The sequence below is a fragment of the Mycteria americana genome, chromosome 1, assembly GCF_035582795.1.
Source record: "Mycteria americana isolate JAX WOST 10 ecotype Jacksonville Zoo and Gardens chromosome 1, USCA_MyAme_1.0, whole genome shotgun sequence".
Lineage (NCBI taxonomy): Eukaryota > Metazoa > Chordata > Aves > Ciconiiformes > Ciconiidae > Mycteria > Mycteria americana.
In genome coordinates this window covers 156930413-156949065 of record NC_134365.1, presented here as the reverse complement: position 1 = coordinate 156949065, position 18653 = coordinate 156930413, and the positions used below count along the sequence as shown (strand labels likewise).

The 18653-nt window shown below is 39.7% G+C and overlaps 1 protein-coding gene and 1 long non-coding RNA gene across 2 annotated transcripts in view; both read right to left on the bottom strand.

Annotated features, from left to right (window-relative positions):
• Positions 1-328: 328 nt before the first annotated feature.
• Positions 329-18653, bottom strand: part of RAB20 (RAB20, member RAS oncogene family) — a 28694-nt gene continuing 10369 nt past the window's right edge. Inside the window, exon 2 of the mRNA XM_075525928.1 lies at positions 329-1407. Coding sequence (XP_075382043.1) covers positions 887-1407 — 521 coding nt within the window. The 3' untranslated portion in view covers positions 329-886. The remainder of the gene's footprint in view (positions 1408-18653) is intronic.
• LOC142404945 (uncharacterized) lies at positions 14455-16189 on the bottom strand. Its single transcript, XR_012774007.1, has 3 exons — positions 15763-16189; positions 14974-15103; positions 14455-14836 (listed from the first exon to the last, which is right to left on the bottom strand). It is a non-coding gene; the product is annotated as an uncharacterized LOC142404945 (long non-coding RNA).

Below are 18653 nucleotides of genomic sequence, written 5' to 3'. Positions count from 1 at the left end.
TGCAAAGCTGCTAAAAATCAAAGCTGCAGCGTTGCTTGGGCACAACTAAGGAGGCGTTGGAAGGCAGACAGAACGCAAGTATTCAACACTGTAGTGTCCTATAGGCACCATAAAGAGGTCTCTACAAAATGCAGACAAAATAGAAAACCGCTTCCTTCCCCCCAAAAAACTTTGCTATCTACATTAAAAAGAATTACAAGAGAAAAATGAAAGAAAAAACTTCCTCCTGCAACTTGGAATTAGAGCAGCAAGAGCTGTGATGCTGCCTGTTAACACATGAAAGCCCACTATGGAAGGAGAATTCACATCAATAAAGCCTCCAAATGAATAGTACATATCCACAGTGATTTTAATAGTTCAGCTTCTGAATCTTACACTGCCATATCTGACATAAAGAGATTGCAATTGATTTATTAGCTACAAATATAAATTATACCTGGATTTTGTTTTTTTTCTTAAGAATAAAAAAGTACCATGTGTTCAATCTTCCAAAGTTAGAATCGCAAAGCAAAAGATAATCATGTGAAAGCTGTCGAGAGTAAACAAACAGATCATTTACATGCAACATGAAATGGCGAGTCATCAAAAACCAGACTCCTTCAAAACTGTTCAAATGATTGTTGCTACTAATTGTACTAACACACCATTTGTCCTCAGAGCCCACGGAAACTGGCAAGTCTTCCTCCATTATTTCATTCACACTCCCATTTTCATACACTGAGCTTCCCAGAAACCTTTAACGGTCAGAAGATTTGTTTTTTCCACATATACCATTTTAGTCTATTTATTCTTTGACTTTTCCTTTCTGGTGAACTGCAAGCACTTGTTACTCCTCAGTTTGCTGGAGCGAACAATCCCTCCCCTTTTCTTATGTCACGTAAATGGTTCAGGCACAACAACCAGATTTTGTCCTTTTTGCTGGCTTGTAGTCAGTAATGTCTACAGTTTGCGGCGGCCCCTCAGCTTTCTGCCGTACAATTATTGGGACTACCATCTCAAACACAGTTTCAAAGAGGTAGTCCACCTTGTATCCTGTTTTTGCACTGGTCTCAAAGCACATTTTCTCAGCTGCTGGAACATCCTTCTCATCTAGCATTTTGTATTTCAGTATCTTTTTATAGAGCGCAATCGCATCCTCTGCTCGGACTTGTTTTCGCACCTTCGAGCCGCAGCTGGCAACAGACTTTTCGGGTTTATTTTCATCCGGTGGTAAAGCACAGTCATCGGTGAGGTCAACTTTATTTCCAACGATAGCAAAAATGCAGTCAGCACTCGCACTGTCCGTTAGTGCCAAGAATCTTTCTTCCAGCTCTGTCAGGCTTTGGAGGCTGTTCACATCATACGTGAGGATCACAGCAGCTGCTCCTCTGCAGTACATAGACCCGAGGCCATGAAACTGCTCCCGTCCTGGCAAAGGTTTAAACACAACAAAAAGTTAGTGTGCTGGAAGCTACGTTATTAACCGAGTAAAAGAGTTTAAGGAATTTTAAGCCAATTTCACAAGTTTGGATGGAGCAGCGAAGGTAAAAATGTGTTATTTGTAGCATTTTCAGTTTTTTCCTCCTGCTTTTCCTTAAGAGTGCAACAGTGCCCCAGAACAGCTCAGCTCACCGCTTGCTCCATTTCAGAGCAGGGAATCTGTAAAGACGAGTGAGCAAGCAAGCGTGACACAGCGTTCACAGTTGCAGAAAGCAAAAAAAAGTTTGGTTTTTTATTCAATTGCATACTAGTTTATTTATGTCACATTAACAACTCCCCTGCTTGCATCCACAGATGGCCCATTCCACCTATTTAACCATGTATAAACAACAAATAAGTTCTCCTGGTTCAAATTCTGCTAGAACTTATTACTCCTATAAATTCAGTACACACTTTCAAGTACATCAAAAATCTGGATCAAAGTCAGTAATCCACTTCTTCCTAGGTTTTGAAGGATTTTGTAAGCAATTTAGTCCTATGCTACACACCCACGGTTCTCAGGTACATTGGCTTTACAGGAAAAGACCTGTTGTCTTTAATACTGCCATATTAGCCTGTATTGAGATGCATCTGTCCCACCACAAGTACTCTCACTTTTTTTAGAGTATTAAACACACACAGAGAACCCTAACTACATTTTAAGAGTAATTTATCTTTTAAGTTGCCCTGACCATCACTCAATAACCAACAGTTAATAACAAAACATTTCTTCCTTCTCGTCATTCAGCGAGTATCTACCAGCACTTCCAGCTAAGCCTTGATGGTCTCCTTCAAATTCATTTCTTGGAAGACAAAGTTGACTCTTCTTTAAATTCTAGGAAGCAAACAATGTTCTTCAGTAGTTGCAAAGGGACTAAGGGAAATGAGGCAGAAAACTGTTTTCCTTTCCCATCAAGAACTGCAACTTTCCCCAAATACCTGCTAGGTGTAAAATTTGCTGTAGCACATTCACTTTACTCCCCAAACTCAATCGTGAAAAAGATAAAACACGCTAGATTTCAACCAGCCATCAGAGTCAGCCTTAGGTCACTGCAGAAACGTGAATGAAAAAGGGGGGCGGGGGCGGCAGCTACGCTCTTCTTTCTGAACATCTTCTTAAGAATCATCATCATTTAATCAACTCTTTTTGTACAGTCTCTTTGCACAGAGCCTCCATTTATAGAAAATCTGGAAGTGATCTGGTTACATTAATTTTCTGCACAAAGCTACTGACCACCACGAGCTACAGCATCACGAAATCCTTGTAAATGACTGGAATAGGAAAGGCAGAAGAAATTCATGCTGAAAAATACGGGTCAGCGTATATTGGGAAAACACATCTGCACATGAACATGCACACTGTGAAAGTAACTTAGAGCCTAACTCCAGTCAGGAATAGAACTTAAAAGAGATCTTTGAGTCACTGTAGTTAAGTCCTTTGACAAACTTCAGGACACTACTCCACGGTGGCCAGAAGAGAGACACGGTGTTCATCGTTAGCAGTAAAAGAAAACTGGAAAACACCAAGCTAGAACATGAAATCCAAAGCTCACCACACCTTTAACTCTTAGTGAAACTCTGGTAACTGCCAGAGAAATAGATTTGAAAAGGTGCCGAGTACATGATAAAGAGGTCTAAAGGAAGCTGGTGAGGGTGCTCAGAATATGTAAAACTTTTGCATGAGGAAAAATTGTGGGATCTCCCAGGCTGCTGAATGATTGAAAAAGGGTATAAACAGATGTCTATAAATTCAGGCCTAATACTGAGAAAGTAACCCAGAAACAACTATTTACTCTTTCTCATAATGCAGAAAATTAGGATTTCCCATCAAAAAATCATGCACGTAGTTTAAATACTTTCCTACACAGTGAATAATTGGCAATAAGTGTTATATGACATTGCAGAGGTCAAAAGTTCAGTGAAGGGCGTTCAGAAAAGCATTAGGCAAAGTTTATGGAGAATTGCTTCTGTGCAATTTTGTATAACCTCTGATTTGTTTTCCTCCAGCAAAAGAAATTCTTTAACCAACGATCTGGAGGGTAGAAAAAAAGGGGGAAAAAAAGAATAGATATGCCCTTGTTTTGGTACATTGGGTAAGGGCAAGAGAGATTGGGGTGTAGGGGAGGAAAAAAGTCAGTGCTTTTATACTTTTTCCTCCAATCTCATGTTCAAAGTTGTGCTTTCGCTTGCACTGCAAGTGAGTTTTTAAAAGTCTCCAAATTTTCAGTAGAAGTTTGTGCTGTGCCCTACTTTGGTTTTACCCGAATCCCGATTATACTGCGGTCTGGAAAGCACCATGGAACATATATCCTCCCCCGTTCTCCCACTTCAGATGCCTAAGACATAAAATCCCGCCCCCAAAATCATTCGATACAGCAACTGAGTACTAGAACAATGCTATTACTTGTTTTATGGAATTTGTATGCTAATCTAATCTTGCACAGCATAATATAATCCATGACATTTTTACACTCTAACTACGAACTGGCTACTTCTACAACCAATATATTGTTAACAAGGGGAAAGAAACAGTAAGAAGAATTTACCTTGCATAAGGGATTAATTAGGTCAGAGGAATTATGGATAGTCTCTCTCGCTCACCCACACAGCACAATCTACATGCAGAAAAAATGCATAATTTATTTTTGCAGCGCAGTTTCCTTGTACAGACCACTTCTGGCACTTAAGGGCTGGAACAGCCCTAGATGTGGAAACCCCCCAAAACTACACAAATTATTTAAACTAGTATCTTACCTGTCCCTAAGGTGTCAGACGTTACAGTGAAAAACTTATTGCATGAAAACAGCCACCCCCTTCTCATGGCCAGTTATTTCTTCCTCTGGACCCATCTGGTCCCACCACAACCATGTACCTTTTTACACAGCTAGCTAAATTAAACAGTAAGCCCTGAATCCAAGAATTAAACAATTTCACCCTTTCAAAACAATAGAGGTAACAGGGAAGAGTGGCAGAACTATCAAATAATTTGCAATCAAAGGAATTGCAAGAACCACCAAATCAACCACAAAGGCACAACATTAGGGAAATCTCTTCAAGCCAAGCAACCAAAAACTAATTTCCATTTTTCTTTTCATCTTTATATTTTGCCTTATTTACAGCAGTTCGATAACCCTATGGCCATATCGTTATTTGCAGCACCATTAGCTTTTCAGAGGCTCTTCCAGCAAGTATAGGAAGTCCTGTTGGAGACTTCACCCACTCAGGAGCAGCGTCGCCAACAAGCATTTTCAAGATCTTATGGTGGTTGTCATAAACAAATGGCAGAATTTTGAGCCAAATGGACCTCAGTCCCACAAAGTTTGTAAGAAACCCAAGGGAGAAAGAAAGGGAAAGCAGACCTTGCAAGAGGCCAGCCTGGTAAGTAAGCAAGGCTAGATTTAAAGTGTGCTGAGACTTGAACTTAAGGCCTAGGCTTTGGTCTAGCCAGCCTCCTACAACACCCCAACCTCTCAGCTGGAAGGCAGCAGCCCACATGAACACTTTCTTTGGATGGGAGCACAGCCTGACCGAGCATCCCCTTCCCTTCCCAGCTCCCAGCTGTGGGATCCACTGACAGCAGCAGTGCTAGCCACTGCCCCAATCTCCTTCTTGGAGCTCTCCTCCTGCCCGCCGTCTCTGGGGTTGGTATCCAAAGTAGCCTGTGAAGTTGCTGTTGATGTTTACGAGAGCAAAAGATTTCCTCCAGCCAGATTTGAATGTTCCTTACCTACCACCTCTTCAAAGGCTTTCACCACAACTTCTTAAGTAGCATAACTTCCCACACACACACTCTCTTTCAAGAAATCCTCTACTGGAAGAACAAGTTTTAAATCTCTCAGTGTTGAGCACATACAAGAACGCAAAACAGACTGCTACTTTAAGTCTTGAGGGAATAAAACACCACAAATACTAAAGAGCTAAAAAGTTCCTCCAGAAAGTACTGAAAAAAGTACTGTCGTTACTCTGATATCACAGTCTGAGCAGGGTCCTAAATTCTGAGTTCTTAAAGTAAATACGTAGTGTGGAAAAATACACGAAGATGAGCAATAGAAGCACACTAACATTGCATTAAAAATGAACAAAATTGCAAAATTGTCCAGAAAGTTCTCAGTCCATAAACCAGCTATCTTCCCAGGATTTCCACTGTAATTTAAGCAGGACTGTAACCTGAACAGGAGAGAGGAATTAACACAAACACAAGGTATCAGCTAGGTTTTGCCTTTCAAATTCTCTTTCTCCTTTATAAGAGAGTCCGAACTTGAGTGTACACGAAGAGAGACCGGAACTGTGCCCTAAGGAAACAGCCAAAACGGGAAAGGAAAAAGAAAGTATGACACCCATGACACTGCACAGAAATCAGTATTAGAAAGAAATGAGTTGAGGATTCAGCTGCAGTGGATGAAGGTTCAAAGGGTGACCCTGATGCTCTTGAGTTACCTCAGCGGGAACACCCGCGTGATCACAAGAGCAGACAAAGAAGCTCCTTTTTAAGGAACAGCGTTTCCTTCTGTTTGCAGACAAAGCAGTAAAGTTGTGACCCTTTAAAGGACATCAGGGGAAACAATTTTCCTAGGAACTGAGATTTCTGTTTGTGCACGTATACCGAGATACGTACTGACTATCAAAGAACAAACAATAAAGGTCCCTGAAGGTTTTCAGGAAAATTCCCCTACCCACATGTGAGTCAGGCTGTAAAGTTTTGACACTGATGAAGTCAGAGTTCTTCATTACCTTGTTCAAGATTGATATTTATTTCTTCTAGGTGGCTTTATCACGTTTCCCTTGAAGTAAGGAGCTTTATTAACAACCAAACTATGCCTGTGGTTACTTGGGGATAAAAATAAAGCTCTCTATCCCAAAGGATTAACATGGAGGATGTAAGCAGGAATTAGTGGAAACAAATGAGTCAGAGAGCACTGGAGAGCTCGATTTTTACACATCCAGGAGCTGTCTGAATACGTGATTTCCCGATCCATTAGAAAAATGCCAGCATTTGGTTTTCCTCTGAGACCAAATTCCCCATAGAATAAAAGTCTCTGGGAGGGGAAAAAAAAAACAAACAAACAAACAAAAAAAAAAACACACCACCACAAAGCCCCCAAAAAATCCAACCACCAAAACAATTACAGTTGAGCAACAACAAAATTCATTTAAGCTCCACCTTCACCTAATATTACACATTCACAATGCTACATTATAGAATATACTTGTGTATATTGAAGTTTCAGAACGCAACAGACCTCTAGCTCTACTAAAAACCAAGATGACATTTATTTTGTTTATATTCATTAGTTAGATATGAATCAACATTCAAGGCATGAAACGTGCCCTATTTCAAGAGCTCCTATTTAAGTTATTAAACTTAGATATGGATGTCTTGGCCAAAGCAGAACATAACAAACATAGAAAAGTACTGATCTTAATACCCAAAGGGCTTCACTTTCATGTTTTAAAGTAAGAAAGAGCTACGCATGGAAGAAGAAAATAACAGCCACGTGGGTTAAGTGAACAGTGAACAAAGGAAAATTCTTTAATACAGCTCTCCAAAGAAAAGCCATCAAAAACAGTCAGTCAAGAAAGCGGACTCAATGTAATATACAATTGGGACAAGCCTACTCCATTTGTAAATGTAACTTACTCTCAATTGCTAAGTCAAGTATCTCTATCTCATATTAAAAGAAGATTTAAAATGGCAAAAGAGACCATCTCTTCCCTTAAATCTATGTATTTGTTGACTTAATGAACAAACACTTGAGTTCTGAAGGAGTCTGAAATTCCCAAGACCCTGCAGACATCCCCACTGTACAAGTGTGATTCGTTTGAGGCTTGTAAAGCTCCTTCTGCAGAACAGCAGTTCAGCGTGAGCAAGAAAGCCACAGGAACAGCAGCAACCATTCACTTCTCGCTTAGGCAGGACGAGGAATCACAACCAAATGGAGCCCTGTCCTTCACTCAGCTTTAATTATCATACTAGAAATATCACATCCCCACTAACAAATGTTTCACTTGGACACAAAAATCAATGACCAGAAAGACTAGAACTTATCCACTGCGTAATCGTTATCTATGAATTACTTAAATCCCCTCAGATCTGGTCTTAGAAAATGGGGGTTATTCAAAAACACTTTTACAATAAATAGAAACAATTAACTCAGCTTCAGTCTGTAAAGCACTTTTCTTTTCACTCCAATTTAAAAGATAAAACCAAGTAAAAGCACCATCATGTTGCACGCATGGTTCCTTCCAGCACGCACACACACACTCCATATCACAGATGTCATTCAGAAGCTCATGTCCAAAGTTACTATGATCCAAGCCTGACAGCATTTAGGTATTTATACCACTGCTTTTATACAGATAAAGGAAATATACTGCATGAGCTCTTCTTCTCCTCCCCTAGAGGCTGGCATTCAGGAAGGCGAATAAACTCAGGACATTTGTTTCAAGCGCTACAAATATCTTCCCATAAAAAAAGATCACAATATTCAAATGGAGGCAAGTCGCAGACTCAAAGGAACCAACGATGCATTTGAACGGCCTGCCACAGATGAGAAAGCCTTGGGAACTGTAAAGTGAAGCAGAAGATGCTTCCTAATACATTTAACTCCATGACATTTGAATAAAAGGCAGGTCTCGAATTCAGTGCACCGTTATACAGGAGGAACATAACATCATCTTCCTGATCTGGAAGCGGCATTGGATTATGTCACTATAATCTAGTCCCCGCTGAATTCACACACAGAAATCTTATGCAATCTACTAGCAGATTATAGAATAGAATTCTACCAAATATTTAAATATTCAATTTAATAGATCCGATTTTGTCTGAACAGCCTGATAAGTTACTTGAGAAAAATCCAACTAGTTATCTAACTGGAGGCAGAGAAAGGTTTGGATGAAACAGGAAATGCCTTGGCACTATAATCCCAAATTTATGAGCTATGGTACCACAATATGGGTTTTATTCTGAGAGATTAAGCTGCACCCTTCTGTGTAAATAAAAATATTGGAGAGATTTTTTTTTTTTTTTTAGAAGTCTACTAAACTGCCATCAGTGATCCAGCAGTGTCTGGGATAAAAACATATCCCAAAATATATATAAACTGTGTTATTAGGGAACATAAATTTTGATAGGAATCAAAAATGAGGAAAAATACACAGCGATGAATAACTGAAGGGCCATCTGAAATGACTAATTCTTAAACACAATTTTTAAAAAGAGCATAAATCTTATCTTTTATCTTTGGAGGATAACCACTTGTCCCCTGCAAACTTATGCAGGAATATTTAACAGATATTAATACATCCTCCGTGGAATAAAAGGAGAAGCTACGATAGTATTCAGGAAAAACTGGATGAGATGATTAGGATTACCAAGCATCAAGGCCTATTGCTGGGGATTCTGTTTCCGATGTAATATGCAAGGAAAAAAATAAAACTCAGCCTTTATTTCCATTCCTTTACGTAACAAAACCAACATCCTTTCAGGCATCTAAATTAGCTATTAACATTTTGCCAAGAGAAGACGACTACCCCCTGGAAGGCTTGTCCACACCAGCAACTATCACTGTGCATTAAGAAAAGCAACACTCTTACTTCCCTTGCTTTAGTTAAGGGCACTAAAACCACAAATCATGTATTTCTATCCCCTACTACATTTCACAAAAAAAAAAAAAAAGACATGGAAACAGATATGGAAAGCAGGACAAAGGTGGGAAAAGAATAAAGTTTTTAAAGAGCATAAAGACAAACTACAGAGAAAAAAAACCCACCACACCCTGTATCCTGTATGAGGTTTTGCTCTTTTTGCTTGTTCTAATACAAAGGCAGCATACGAATGCAATTTTTTGAGTTGTAGTCACCACCAGTATGGCTAGGAAAGGAATCAATTAGGAATCTTTACAAACAAAAAGAATCACTAGAAGACATCTGAAATAAAGAAAAAGGGGATGTTTACTTACTGGAAATGGAAATTCCACTACACACTATACCTAAGAATAGTAATACATTGAATGAAAAAAAGCTATATCCAGATTTCTTTCAGCCTACTTCTTTTCCCTCCCCTTTAAATATAATAACTAAACTAAAAATAACAGACACGTGATAAATAAGGTTTGCAGGACATGTTTCAGCAAGGACCAACAAATACAAAGTATGTAAAAGATTTTGCCCTAAAACTCTAGCCACTTCACCTACCTTCTGAAAGATGAGCCTTCCCTTAAAAGGATTAAAAACTTTGCTAATAGCAATGTGCTCTCTATTTCTTTACAGATTCAAGCTTATTCCTTGTTTACAGCCTTTTCAAAAGGAAAGTCACCTTAACAGCCAGCTAAAACAAATGACAGCAGCAACTATTATTAATTTGCTTCTCCTTTTGTGGTTTTCATCAGTAAATAGTGCTCATAATTCTATTTTGGCTGTGTTTCCTTTTTTAATTTTTTGCTATATACACCCAGAGCGATTATAGCACAACCCGTTCAAGACAGCCTTGACCGGCTGGGAGAACAACCCCCTTCATGCCCCTCTCCTTTCCAAGAACAGCTTTCCCTTGTCAAACTTGAAATATATCAATAGGTCAAGCAGTTTCAACCGACTCTTTAATCACTATTAAAACACCAATTCAATTAACATTCCAAAAGTGATACTTTGGCACAATTCACATAAAACAATTCTTCCAAAGAAGTTCACTTAAATGGGCCTTTTATTGTTAGGACAAATAGCACACTGAGAAGTTATGCAAGAATAATGTCAGCGTCGTGTACTGCCAAACTTCGTAAGACGTGGTTTAACGATCTACAGGATCATCTGAGCTTCATCTGAAGATGCCGGCTTGTTGTGATACATTTTTCTTCAGCAAAAGGGCACATACAAAACCCCGTTTAATACAAGTGGCAAAACAGAAAATAACGGGAATTTTTGCTACAGGGTTAGTTTTATTCCACATCCTCCAAAAAGGTTATCTTTCTAGGCACGTGCTGGTAGAAGCTCCAAAATAAATGTCTCGTCACAACATTTTTCCGATGTGCTGAAGAAATGACTCAAAAGACACACAGCCTTAATGCATAGCACACCTTTGAAGAACCCACAACTGAAACATGGGTAAACGTTTGCTATGTTTTTCTGACAGTTAACAGTGTGATAGTTTATGGAGAAATGTGCTTTAAAGTAAAAGCTTCACTTTCTAAAGACAGCAAAACTAAGAGCAGATGCCTAGCAGCTCACGCTGGTGCCGATCGCTCCGTTGTTACATCCCGCAGAGCATGCCGAGTCACAGAGGTATCCAAAAAAGCTGATCACTGCAGATGAAACCCTCACCCACACCTCAACTATAATAAACATCCCTCAGTCATCTTGTCAAATCCTGTATTGTTTGGTCATGAACTAGTTTAAATACTCCCAGAAATTTTTTTAATCCAGCCCCGAAGAGTAGTTTGTCAATTTTCATTCCATAACTGGCAGTGAAGACTTCCATTACCGTTCCCAAAGACAGACCCGTTGGACACACTCACAGGAAGGAGGAGATCAAGTTAATACGGGAGAGAAGAGAGAAAAACAAAAGAAAAAAAAATTCACAGAGCAAGGCCAGAGATCAAGTGTAATCCTCATTCAAGTCTGATCTCCTGCGTAATAAAGATGATAGAATTTCGCCCAGCCCTCGTCTTGTGACTGAGAAGGAATTTGTATTTTATAAAGCAACCAAAGACAGAGAAGTTAATATCCCACAAATTGGTTTGCTGCATTTCAGCTTTCAGACTCTGAATTTTGATACTTTCACCTTTATTATGTATCCTCTTCAAAAAAACAGAAAAAAAACCCACACACCATACACCCCCCAAAAAAAAAGAAAACAAAAACAACAACAAAAAAAAACCCAAAGAACAGAAAACCCCCACTCTCCTCTCTAAAAGGTATTCCTGTATAACTTAACCTCCTTCTTGTTAGGCCAGACAAATCAACACTTTTTTTCATATTCAGGCTCTCTGCCTCTGGCAGATTCCTCTAAATCATCAACCATACTTCTAGCTCTTTTCTCCAACCTTTCCATATTATTCTACAACCAAGATTGTAAGAGAGTCTCACCGAAGCTATGAGGTTACTTAAATTCTTCACTCCTTTCACCCCTCCCAACACTTGGTATACTCTTCAGAACAGCTCGTAGGCTTTGGGACACCACGAGGTACCAAGAGCTCGGTTTGTCATTTACTACCAACTCAATGGACCTTGCAAAATACATATTGTTGCCCAAATGAATCTAGCTTAACCTGTTACCAGCACTCCACACCATTAGTCTCTCTTCACTTGCAGCCTTACATATTTGTTTAGTCTGCATATTTCTAGCTGCAATCATCTTTTTAATAAAGAACCTTATAAACTCCGTGTCTTTGGACTAAATGCATATCATGGTATCTATAACCAGCAACGTCTTCAACAGACAAAGGAGCTGCACAACTCCTATATAAAGGAGAAGAAATACTATCAGAGAAGATCCCTATTATCTACAAGATTTAGCCCATGAACTAGTTTCAGCTTTTCTGGGACAAAAGAGTACCTGGGGTCTATTCCGTTGCATAAATACAAAATTATTTTTCTTGCTGGCAAGAATAAATCACAACTGACCATTATAATAATTAAATTAAGCCCACACTTCTAAACTCAAAAGAATTTTGATTTCAAAAATCAAAGTTCCCATAGAAACATCGATTCTACTCCGCCAATATTCTTTCTATCCAAAGTTTTAAATTTAATCATATTATGCCTTGTAACACAAAGCATTACATAGAAAAAAGCTCCTAACCACACTACCTAGCATGTTTCTGCCAACAAAAACTTTGGCTAGACCTGAAAAAAAACCAAACCAAAACAAAACCACCTATTTGCAGCTAAAGATCCCATTGACGCCTCTACAATCCTGAATATTATTTTCATTTACCTAGGTAAGACTTACTTTTTTCAAACCACCCATTTTGTTTAGTTCTCCTGATGTACTATGTTTATTTTTAAGTGAAGGAAATAACCCCAGAAGCCTCAAGCAATTCACGTATTTTTCAGCTGTCTGGAAGCCTAGTGCCTTGTAAAAGAAGAACAGAACTGACCTTAGCCCCGCCAGTCCAGCAAGCGTATCTTGAGTGCATCTGCAACACAAACTGAAAAAAACGATACCGATATTTATCTATTCCCCTCTGAAACCTCACAGTTGTGTAGGAAGACGTTTATCTAAACACTGAAGTCTGGCTAAAGAAATGAGGGCATGCCAGATTTATGGGACATTATCATCCTGTCTACAAGCAAATGCTCCACCAGAACTCCAGCTGAGATCTAGCATCAACACCATCTCTACTGAAAAGAAAACGTGGCAGGGTGCTTGAGAGTTAAATTTATGAAGCTCCTGTATGCCTGTACTAAAACAGGAGCAGGAGTGCAAGGACGAATTTAGAAATTTGAATCTGAGTAAGCAAAATGTAAGCATCGATGTGAAATTCTTCTGAAGCTTTATGCTTAAAAGACAATTTTCAACTGCTACTTAAAAAAGAACTGGTCATTTGGCAGATGACCTTCTTAAGGAAAGATATGATTGGAAGCAAACCATGAGGGGAAAAAAAACACCCTTTGGATTTACTTTGGAAAAGTTCTGCGGGAAGCAATAGCACTGAACACTTAACTGCAGCAGCAGAGCTTGACGGTCAAATATCGCTCAGCGGTGGGTAACAAAGAGGCCAGTTACAGGACGGGGCTGTAAAACAACCTCTCCTGCGTAAGACGCTTGCTTCTGGGTTGTGCAAGAAGCCTTTTGGTCGTAACGCCCGCCAGAATACCAATCCATCTCCTCCAAGAAAAGTCCCTCCTACGGAAAAGCAATTCATTTTCCACAGGATGAGCTCTAAAAGCAGCTTGTTTTTCTTGCCAGTACCTGAAAACTGATACTTTTTCCTTAAATTTACAATTGCTTTCCCACAGGGGAACAGGCACTGCAGATGAGCCCACTTCTCTATGCAAGTGCTAAGCAGAGGCGGTTACCAAGTCCTTCTCTTCAGAGTCACTCCACAAGGAGATCTTCAAAGCCCACACTCCCTCCACAAGTTTGCTCTTCAAACTCAGAAGTAGGTCCTCAGCTCAGGCAGGAATGCGTGGCCGGGTGTATTTCAGCACGGTTTGACTGGCATCGCAGGGCCGGGAGGTCACTCCACACACGCTGGATGTTTTATATTGCTCAATAAGGAACCGGTAAGTTAACTTGGCTTCCAGTTCACCCAAGCAAACATTGATACTGGTGTGTGATTTTAAAAAGAATAAGATAAATAAATCCAGAGATGGGTAGGGTTAATTGAGATTGAAGCACTCTGAAATGCTACCACTCGTCAGGCATTCCCGCCAGCTCTCAGCGAAGAGTTAGCAGATCAGCGTCTGCCCGCTCCCTCACAGCCAAGAAGTGCTTCCTGGTTTTCCTCATTTTTATTCATGTTTTAAGTTTACTTAGGTTTTTCACTTTCCTCATTAGATACTTTGCTTTTGCCTTAGATATCTCTTTATGGCTTTCCCTGTAGGATTTTTTGCAGAAGAGTAACTACATACATACCAAGTCAATCAATACAATACACCGTACCATTTTTTGAGCGAGGAAATACCATGAACTTAATAAACATCTTCATTAAGGACAGCGACATTTCAGAGAAGGAAAATAGTTCACTGTTACTGATTGCAGATCCTCTTTGGATTAAGTTTTGTACCCAACCATAAATGAAATTAAATGGTCTTATGTATTAGAAACATGATTCTTTTTCCATATTACCACTTTAACCCCAAACACATCATAATGTACTTCTGCCTCCTGGCTGTCAGTCTTCACATCCCTTCCCAAGTATAGGAAACCAAACCACCAACGTGCAGCTACGACCTTCTTTGTGCACACCCACGCAAGGGGAGTCACACCAAAAACCAGTAAGTTAGCGCTCTCTTTCACAGACCCACAGGAGAGTTTCACTTACAAGAACATTAGCTACGGCAGTACCTATTTTCCGTCAGCCCCACTTCAATGACACTTCTTTCCATCCTGCTGTCAATACTTAGGAAGCATTAGCAGCGGCGATGGGCTGGCAGAGCCCCGCTTCAGGGACATCCCAGGACAGCGGCCAGAGGGTTTTATGACACTGCAAAAAGCTCAGTCTTCAGACAGTTTCAGGCATCTCCAGGGTGCTTCTACCACAGCACCAGGGCACCAGAAGCAACAGCTTTTTAGCCTTTGGTAATCAGCCTGGAAGACTTTGAGGACAACACGGTCACACACCCCTGGGAACGCACCTTCCCACCCTTCCCCGCAGCCAGAGACCATCCTCTTCTCCCACAGCAGCAGCTCGGCTTTGCTCAGGACAGGCGCTGGGCCCTACAATATAGAGAGGGGGACCCAAGTATATTGGTCATGGTTCCTTTTGGAGATAAAATTAATTACTAAGCCCGTATGTAGACAGTATAGACAGTACCTCAAGCACTATTTCCATAAATCTTTTATCCTACTAGTACTTTGCCAGGCTGATTAGGAGTAGATGACAGGAAGAGGAGGACTAGAAATACTTCCAAATGACCGAGCTTTTACAAATCAGAAGTTAGTGCAAGACAGCAGCTGAATTCTGGTAATCACCCCTGTTCAGCACTAAAAAAAAAAAAAAAAAAAAAAAGTCTCTACAAATCACAACATTCATATTCTGAAAAACAGAGACCAGGTTTCACAAAAAAAAAAAGAACTTGAGAGCTGGCAGATTGTCTTGTCAGAAGTGACCTTCTGTGTCACATGTTTCAAAAATGAGAAACGATTCTTGCACACATAATGAATAAGAGAGTTGTCTGAAATGCCTTAGGAAGCTATGGTTATCAGATCAATAGCAGGCACCCACAGACAGCCTGCCCCAGCAGATACTTCATAAGTGCCTCTTATTTAAGGTTAAACTATCTTCTGGTGAAATGGAACTCAGCTGTAGTAGATAACTATATGCTAGCTCCTGATTTGTAACACTGAGTTTAACTTCAAACCAGCCTTCACTAGCAATTTGAAAAATATTTAAACCTTGCTAAATGGGTAGAAGTAAAGGCCACGGATCTTGCAAACTGAATGAAAAATCACTTTTTTATTTTTTTAAGAGAAACTCACATTAGTAACATGGGACATGAAGGTAGGCCCACTCAATAAACAGATATTTTTATGGTTTGCTTCAATGTCAGTTCATTTATAGGCAGGTTCTCAACTAAGAACACATGCAATTCATTCACACATAATTTATCCTTAAGAAAATTACAACTGCTCCTACTCCTTACCAACCACCACCAGTTTCTATTCAGCTGAAGTTGTCTTCACTGGGTGCTTCTGGATCCTTGCTATTTGTCAAAAGCAGGAGGAAGTTCTGGTGGTCCTGTGGGCTGTCTTCAGCAGGTACCAAAAGTGGGAGACTGTGCCAGATATACAACTGCCACCTGGGTTTTACGGGAAGGTACTTAAAACTTGTTCACCCCATTCAGATAATTTTATCACAGGACGCATGGCTTGTGTTTTGAGAACTTGCGCTGGCTAAGACGAACACATGGCTTTTACATTTCCAGTACTACTTCTCCCTTTTAATTCCACTTCTGCTTATCTGCCTACACTCTTAAGAGCACATTTAGTATTCACTGTTTAGAGGCATTAATTTGAGGATTAAAGAAACGAAAACCACAAAACAGGCATGGTAAAAATCAATCTCGTCTCATTAACGTTCTCCAACCTGGCACAAAGGGAATACCACTAAAAACCATAAACAACTCAGTTCTGAACTTTCTATACAGAGTAAGCTACAAAGAGCAATGTTACCACTGCCCAGTGTCTACCCATTCAACCCTCGTGCCATGAGGGGAAGCCACTTACCAAAAGGGAACTGCCTACAGATTTGCATGCATTACATCCTTTTCTTTCATAATTAAGGCAGAGGCAGCATCTCTAGGTCACAAAGTGCTCTGCCACTCAAAAAGAGGATAGATGCCAACTACTCCACTTCCACTGGGCTTCCAAGGCTTCAAGTAAAAAAAAAAAAGTTGTTGAGCAGAACAATGTGGAAAGGGCACACAATGCTAGAACAGGAAAGGAGATAGGGGAAACAATACGAATGTGGTACATATAGCTATCTGCTGTGGGAAGGAAAGCTCACGTCCTGAAGATGGTCTTACAGAAGTGTTTGTTCCTCCTCATAAAAATAAGAGGTAATCATACTGGTGGGGGCTGGAGGAGCTGAGCTGTTTGAGACATTTTCAGTTTCAGAAAATTAGAGATTTCCTTTTTAAATAAGCAACAGCCTGTATCAGAGGGGGGGGGGGGGGGGGGGGGGGGGAAACACCTCTCATTACACCAGTAGGGTTTTTTTGTTTTGTTTTAAAACACCTGAGTCTCACTTGCAGCAACCCACAAGATTTGATGATCACTTTTATGAAGCTTGGAAGATGATGACTCAACTGCATAGGGCTTTATCTTTTGTTCGTTTTTTAACTATAAACTGCTACAAATTCTGGTCATTTCTCCCTTTTCTGAGTGAGCCAAAATCTTTGGGGTTTTTGAGAGCAAATGACAGACAGAGAATGGAAACATAAATAATAAACAAAAAAACCCCTCTAAAATATAACCGAGAGCCTTATTTCTAACTTCAACAATTAAGAAGAGAGCAACAACAGCTTTGTACATCCAGATGACAGACCCCACTATGAAGAACAGAAACTGACTTCTGAGGACTTTCACAACATAAGGCATTAAACTACGTGAAGCTTCAGTCCCGTCGCTGAAGTAACCTGCGCAACCAGAAAGGGAAGTCTGTCAGCCCAAAGCCCTTGGGGAAAGGGAAGCAGGAATTCAACTGAAGGTCATTGCAACCAGAGCACAACATCACACATGTATGGTTTTTATACTGCTGTCTTTGAGTGGACTGGGAACATGAGCTTAAGCAGAAATCAAAGTTGGCTTACTCATGTAGAGAAACTATTACCCGGCCAATGACCAGCATTTAGACATTTCTTTTGTTTTAAAGGCTATTCCAATCTACCTAACTTTTGCTTCACATTCTTCATGAAGTGTACTACACATTAAATTATCTTGCCCTGCCTCCCAAACTGTTTCATTGGGGTTTCTAGTTAATATATTCTTACAGGAAGAACATTTTCCTGAAGGTCCAACTAATCTATCCTTCATTTTACAGATAATGATATAATTAAGAGAAAAATAAAATGTCAAGTATTTAAATATCCATGGTCCAATATTATACATGACTAAAAGTTCCTAGTCATCAGCTGCAGAATGTAAAGCAAAAATATCCTGCTATTTCAGCGGTACCAAAGACCATTATTTTAAAACTAAGTATATGAAAGCAGTTGGATGGCTGGACAACATCTTTTCTCTGTATTTTGCAGGAATTTACTGAAGTACAAAACAGTGGTTAGGAATATTAAATCATGTAACAGATTAAAGAAAAAGCATCAGTGGATCAACAGGAGAGGAACAGGGAAAAGTATCTACATCAGATGCTTAATCATTATTGAACAAAATTATTCCAACCTTCAATTCACTAACCTGTAGAGCAGAAAAAAAAAGGAAAAAGGAGGTATTCTTTGTAGCTAAGGATATGATAAGTTATTTTCATGACCGAAAAAAAGCAAAAACAAAAAAAGAATTTGTGAAAGGGTGGAACAGAAACAACCTGAAAGCACAGAAGTTTTAATTCATAATAAGACATTAGCCTGTTTGAGTATTGAAAGTTTCAAATGTCCCTCCTGGAGTCCTGTACATGAAGTTTCCACCATGCTACAAAACAGACTGAAATGTATTTTTGCTCCAATGGAATTGGTGAAAAGACAAAAGCTCAAACACACATTTTCCTCTTTTTGCTTTATCTAAAAAACACTAATAAATTCAAGCTCATACAGGTCTTTAGGCTGTCGGCAGAGTTCTTCCATGAATGGCTCCTTGGTGGCCCGTGCAAAGCCAACTTCAATTCTACTCTGCTTCCTAAAAGATGGAAAGATATACCAGAAGATTCACAAACACATCCGATGATCTATCTCCCTTTAAAAACAATGTTAAGTAGTTCTCTTCTAGATTTGTTTTTTTCCAGATAGGTTAGTAGGATTAGGATATCTTGTATGCTTATTGACTTGGTTGTCCTAAAGGATGTTATCCTGGATCCCCTGTGGTG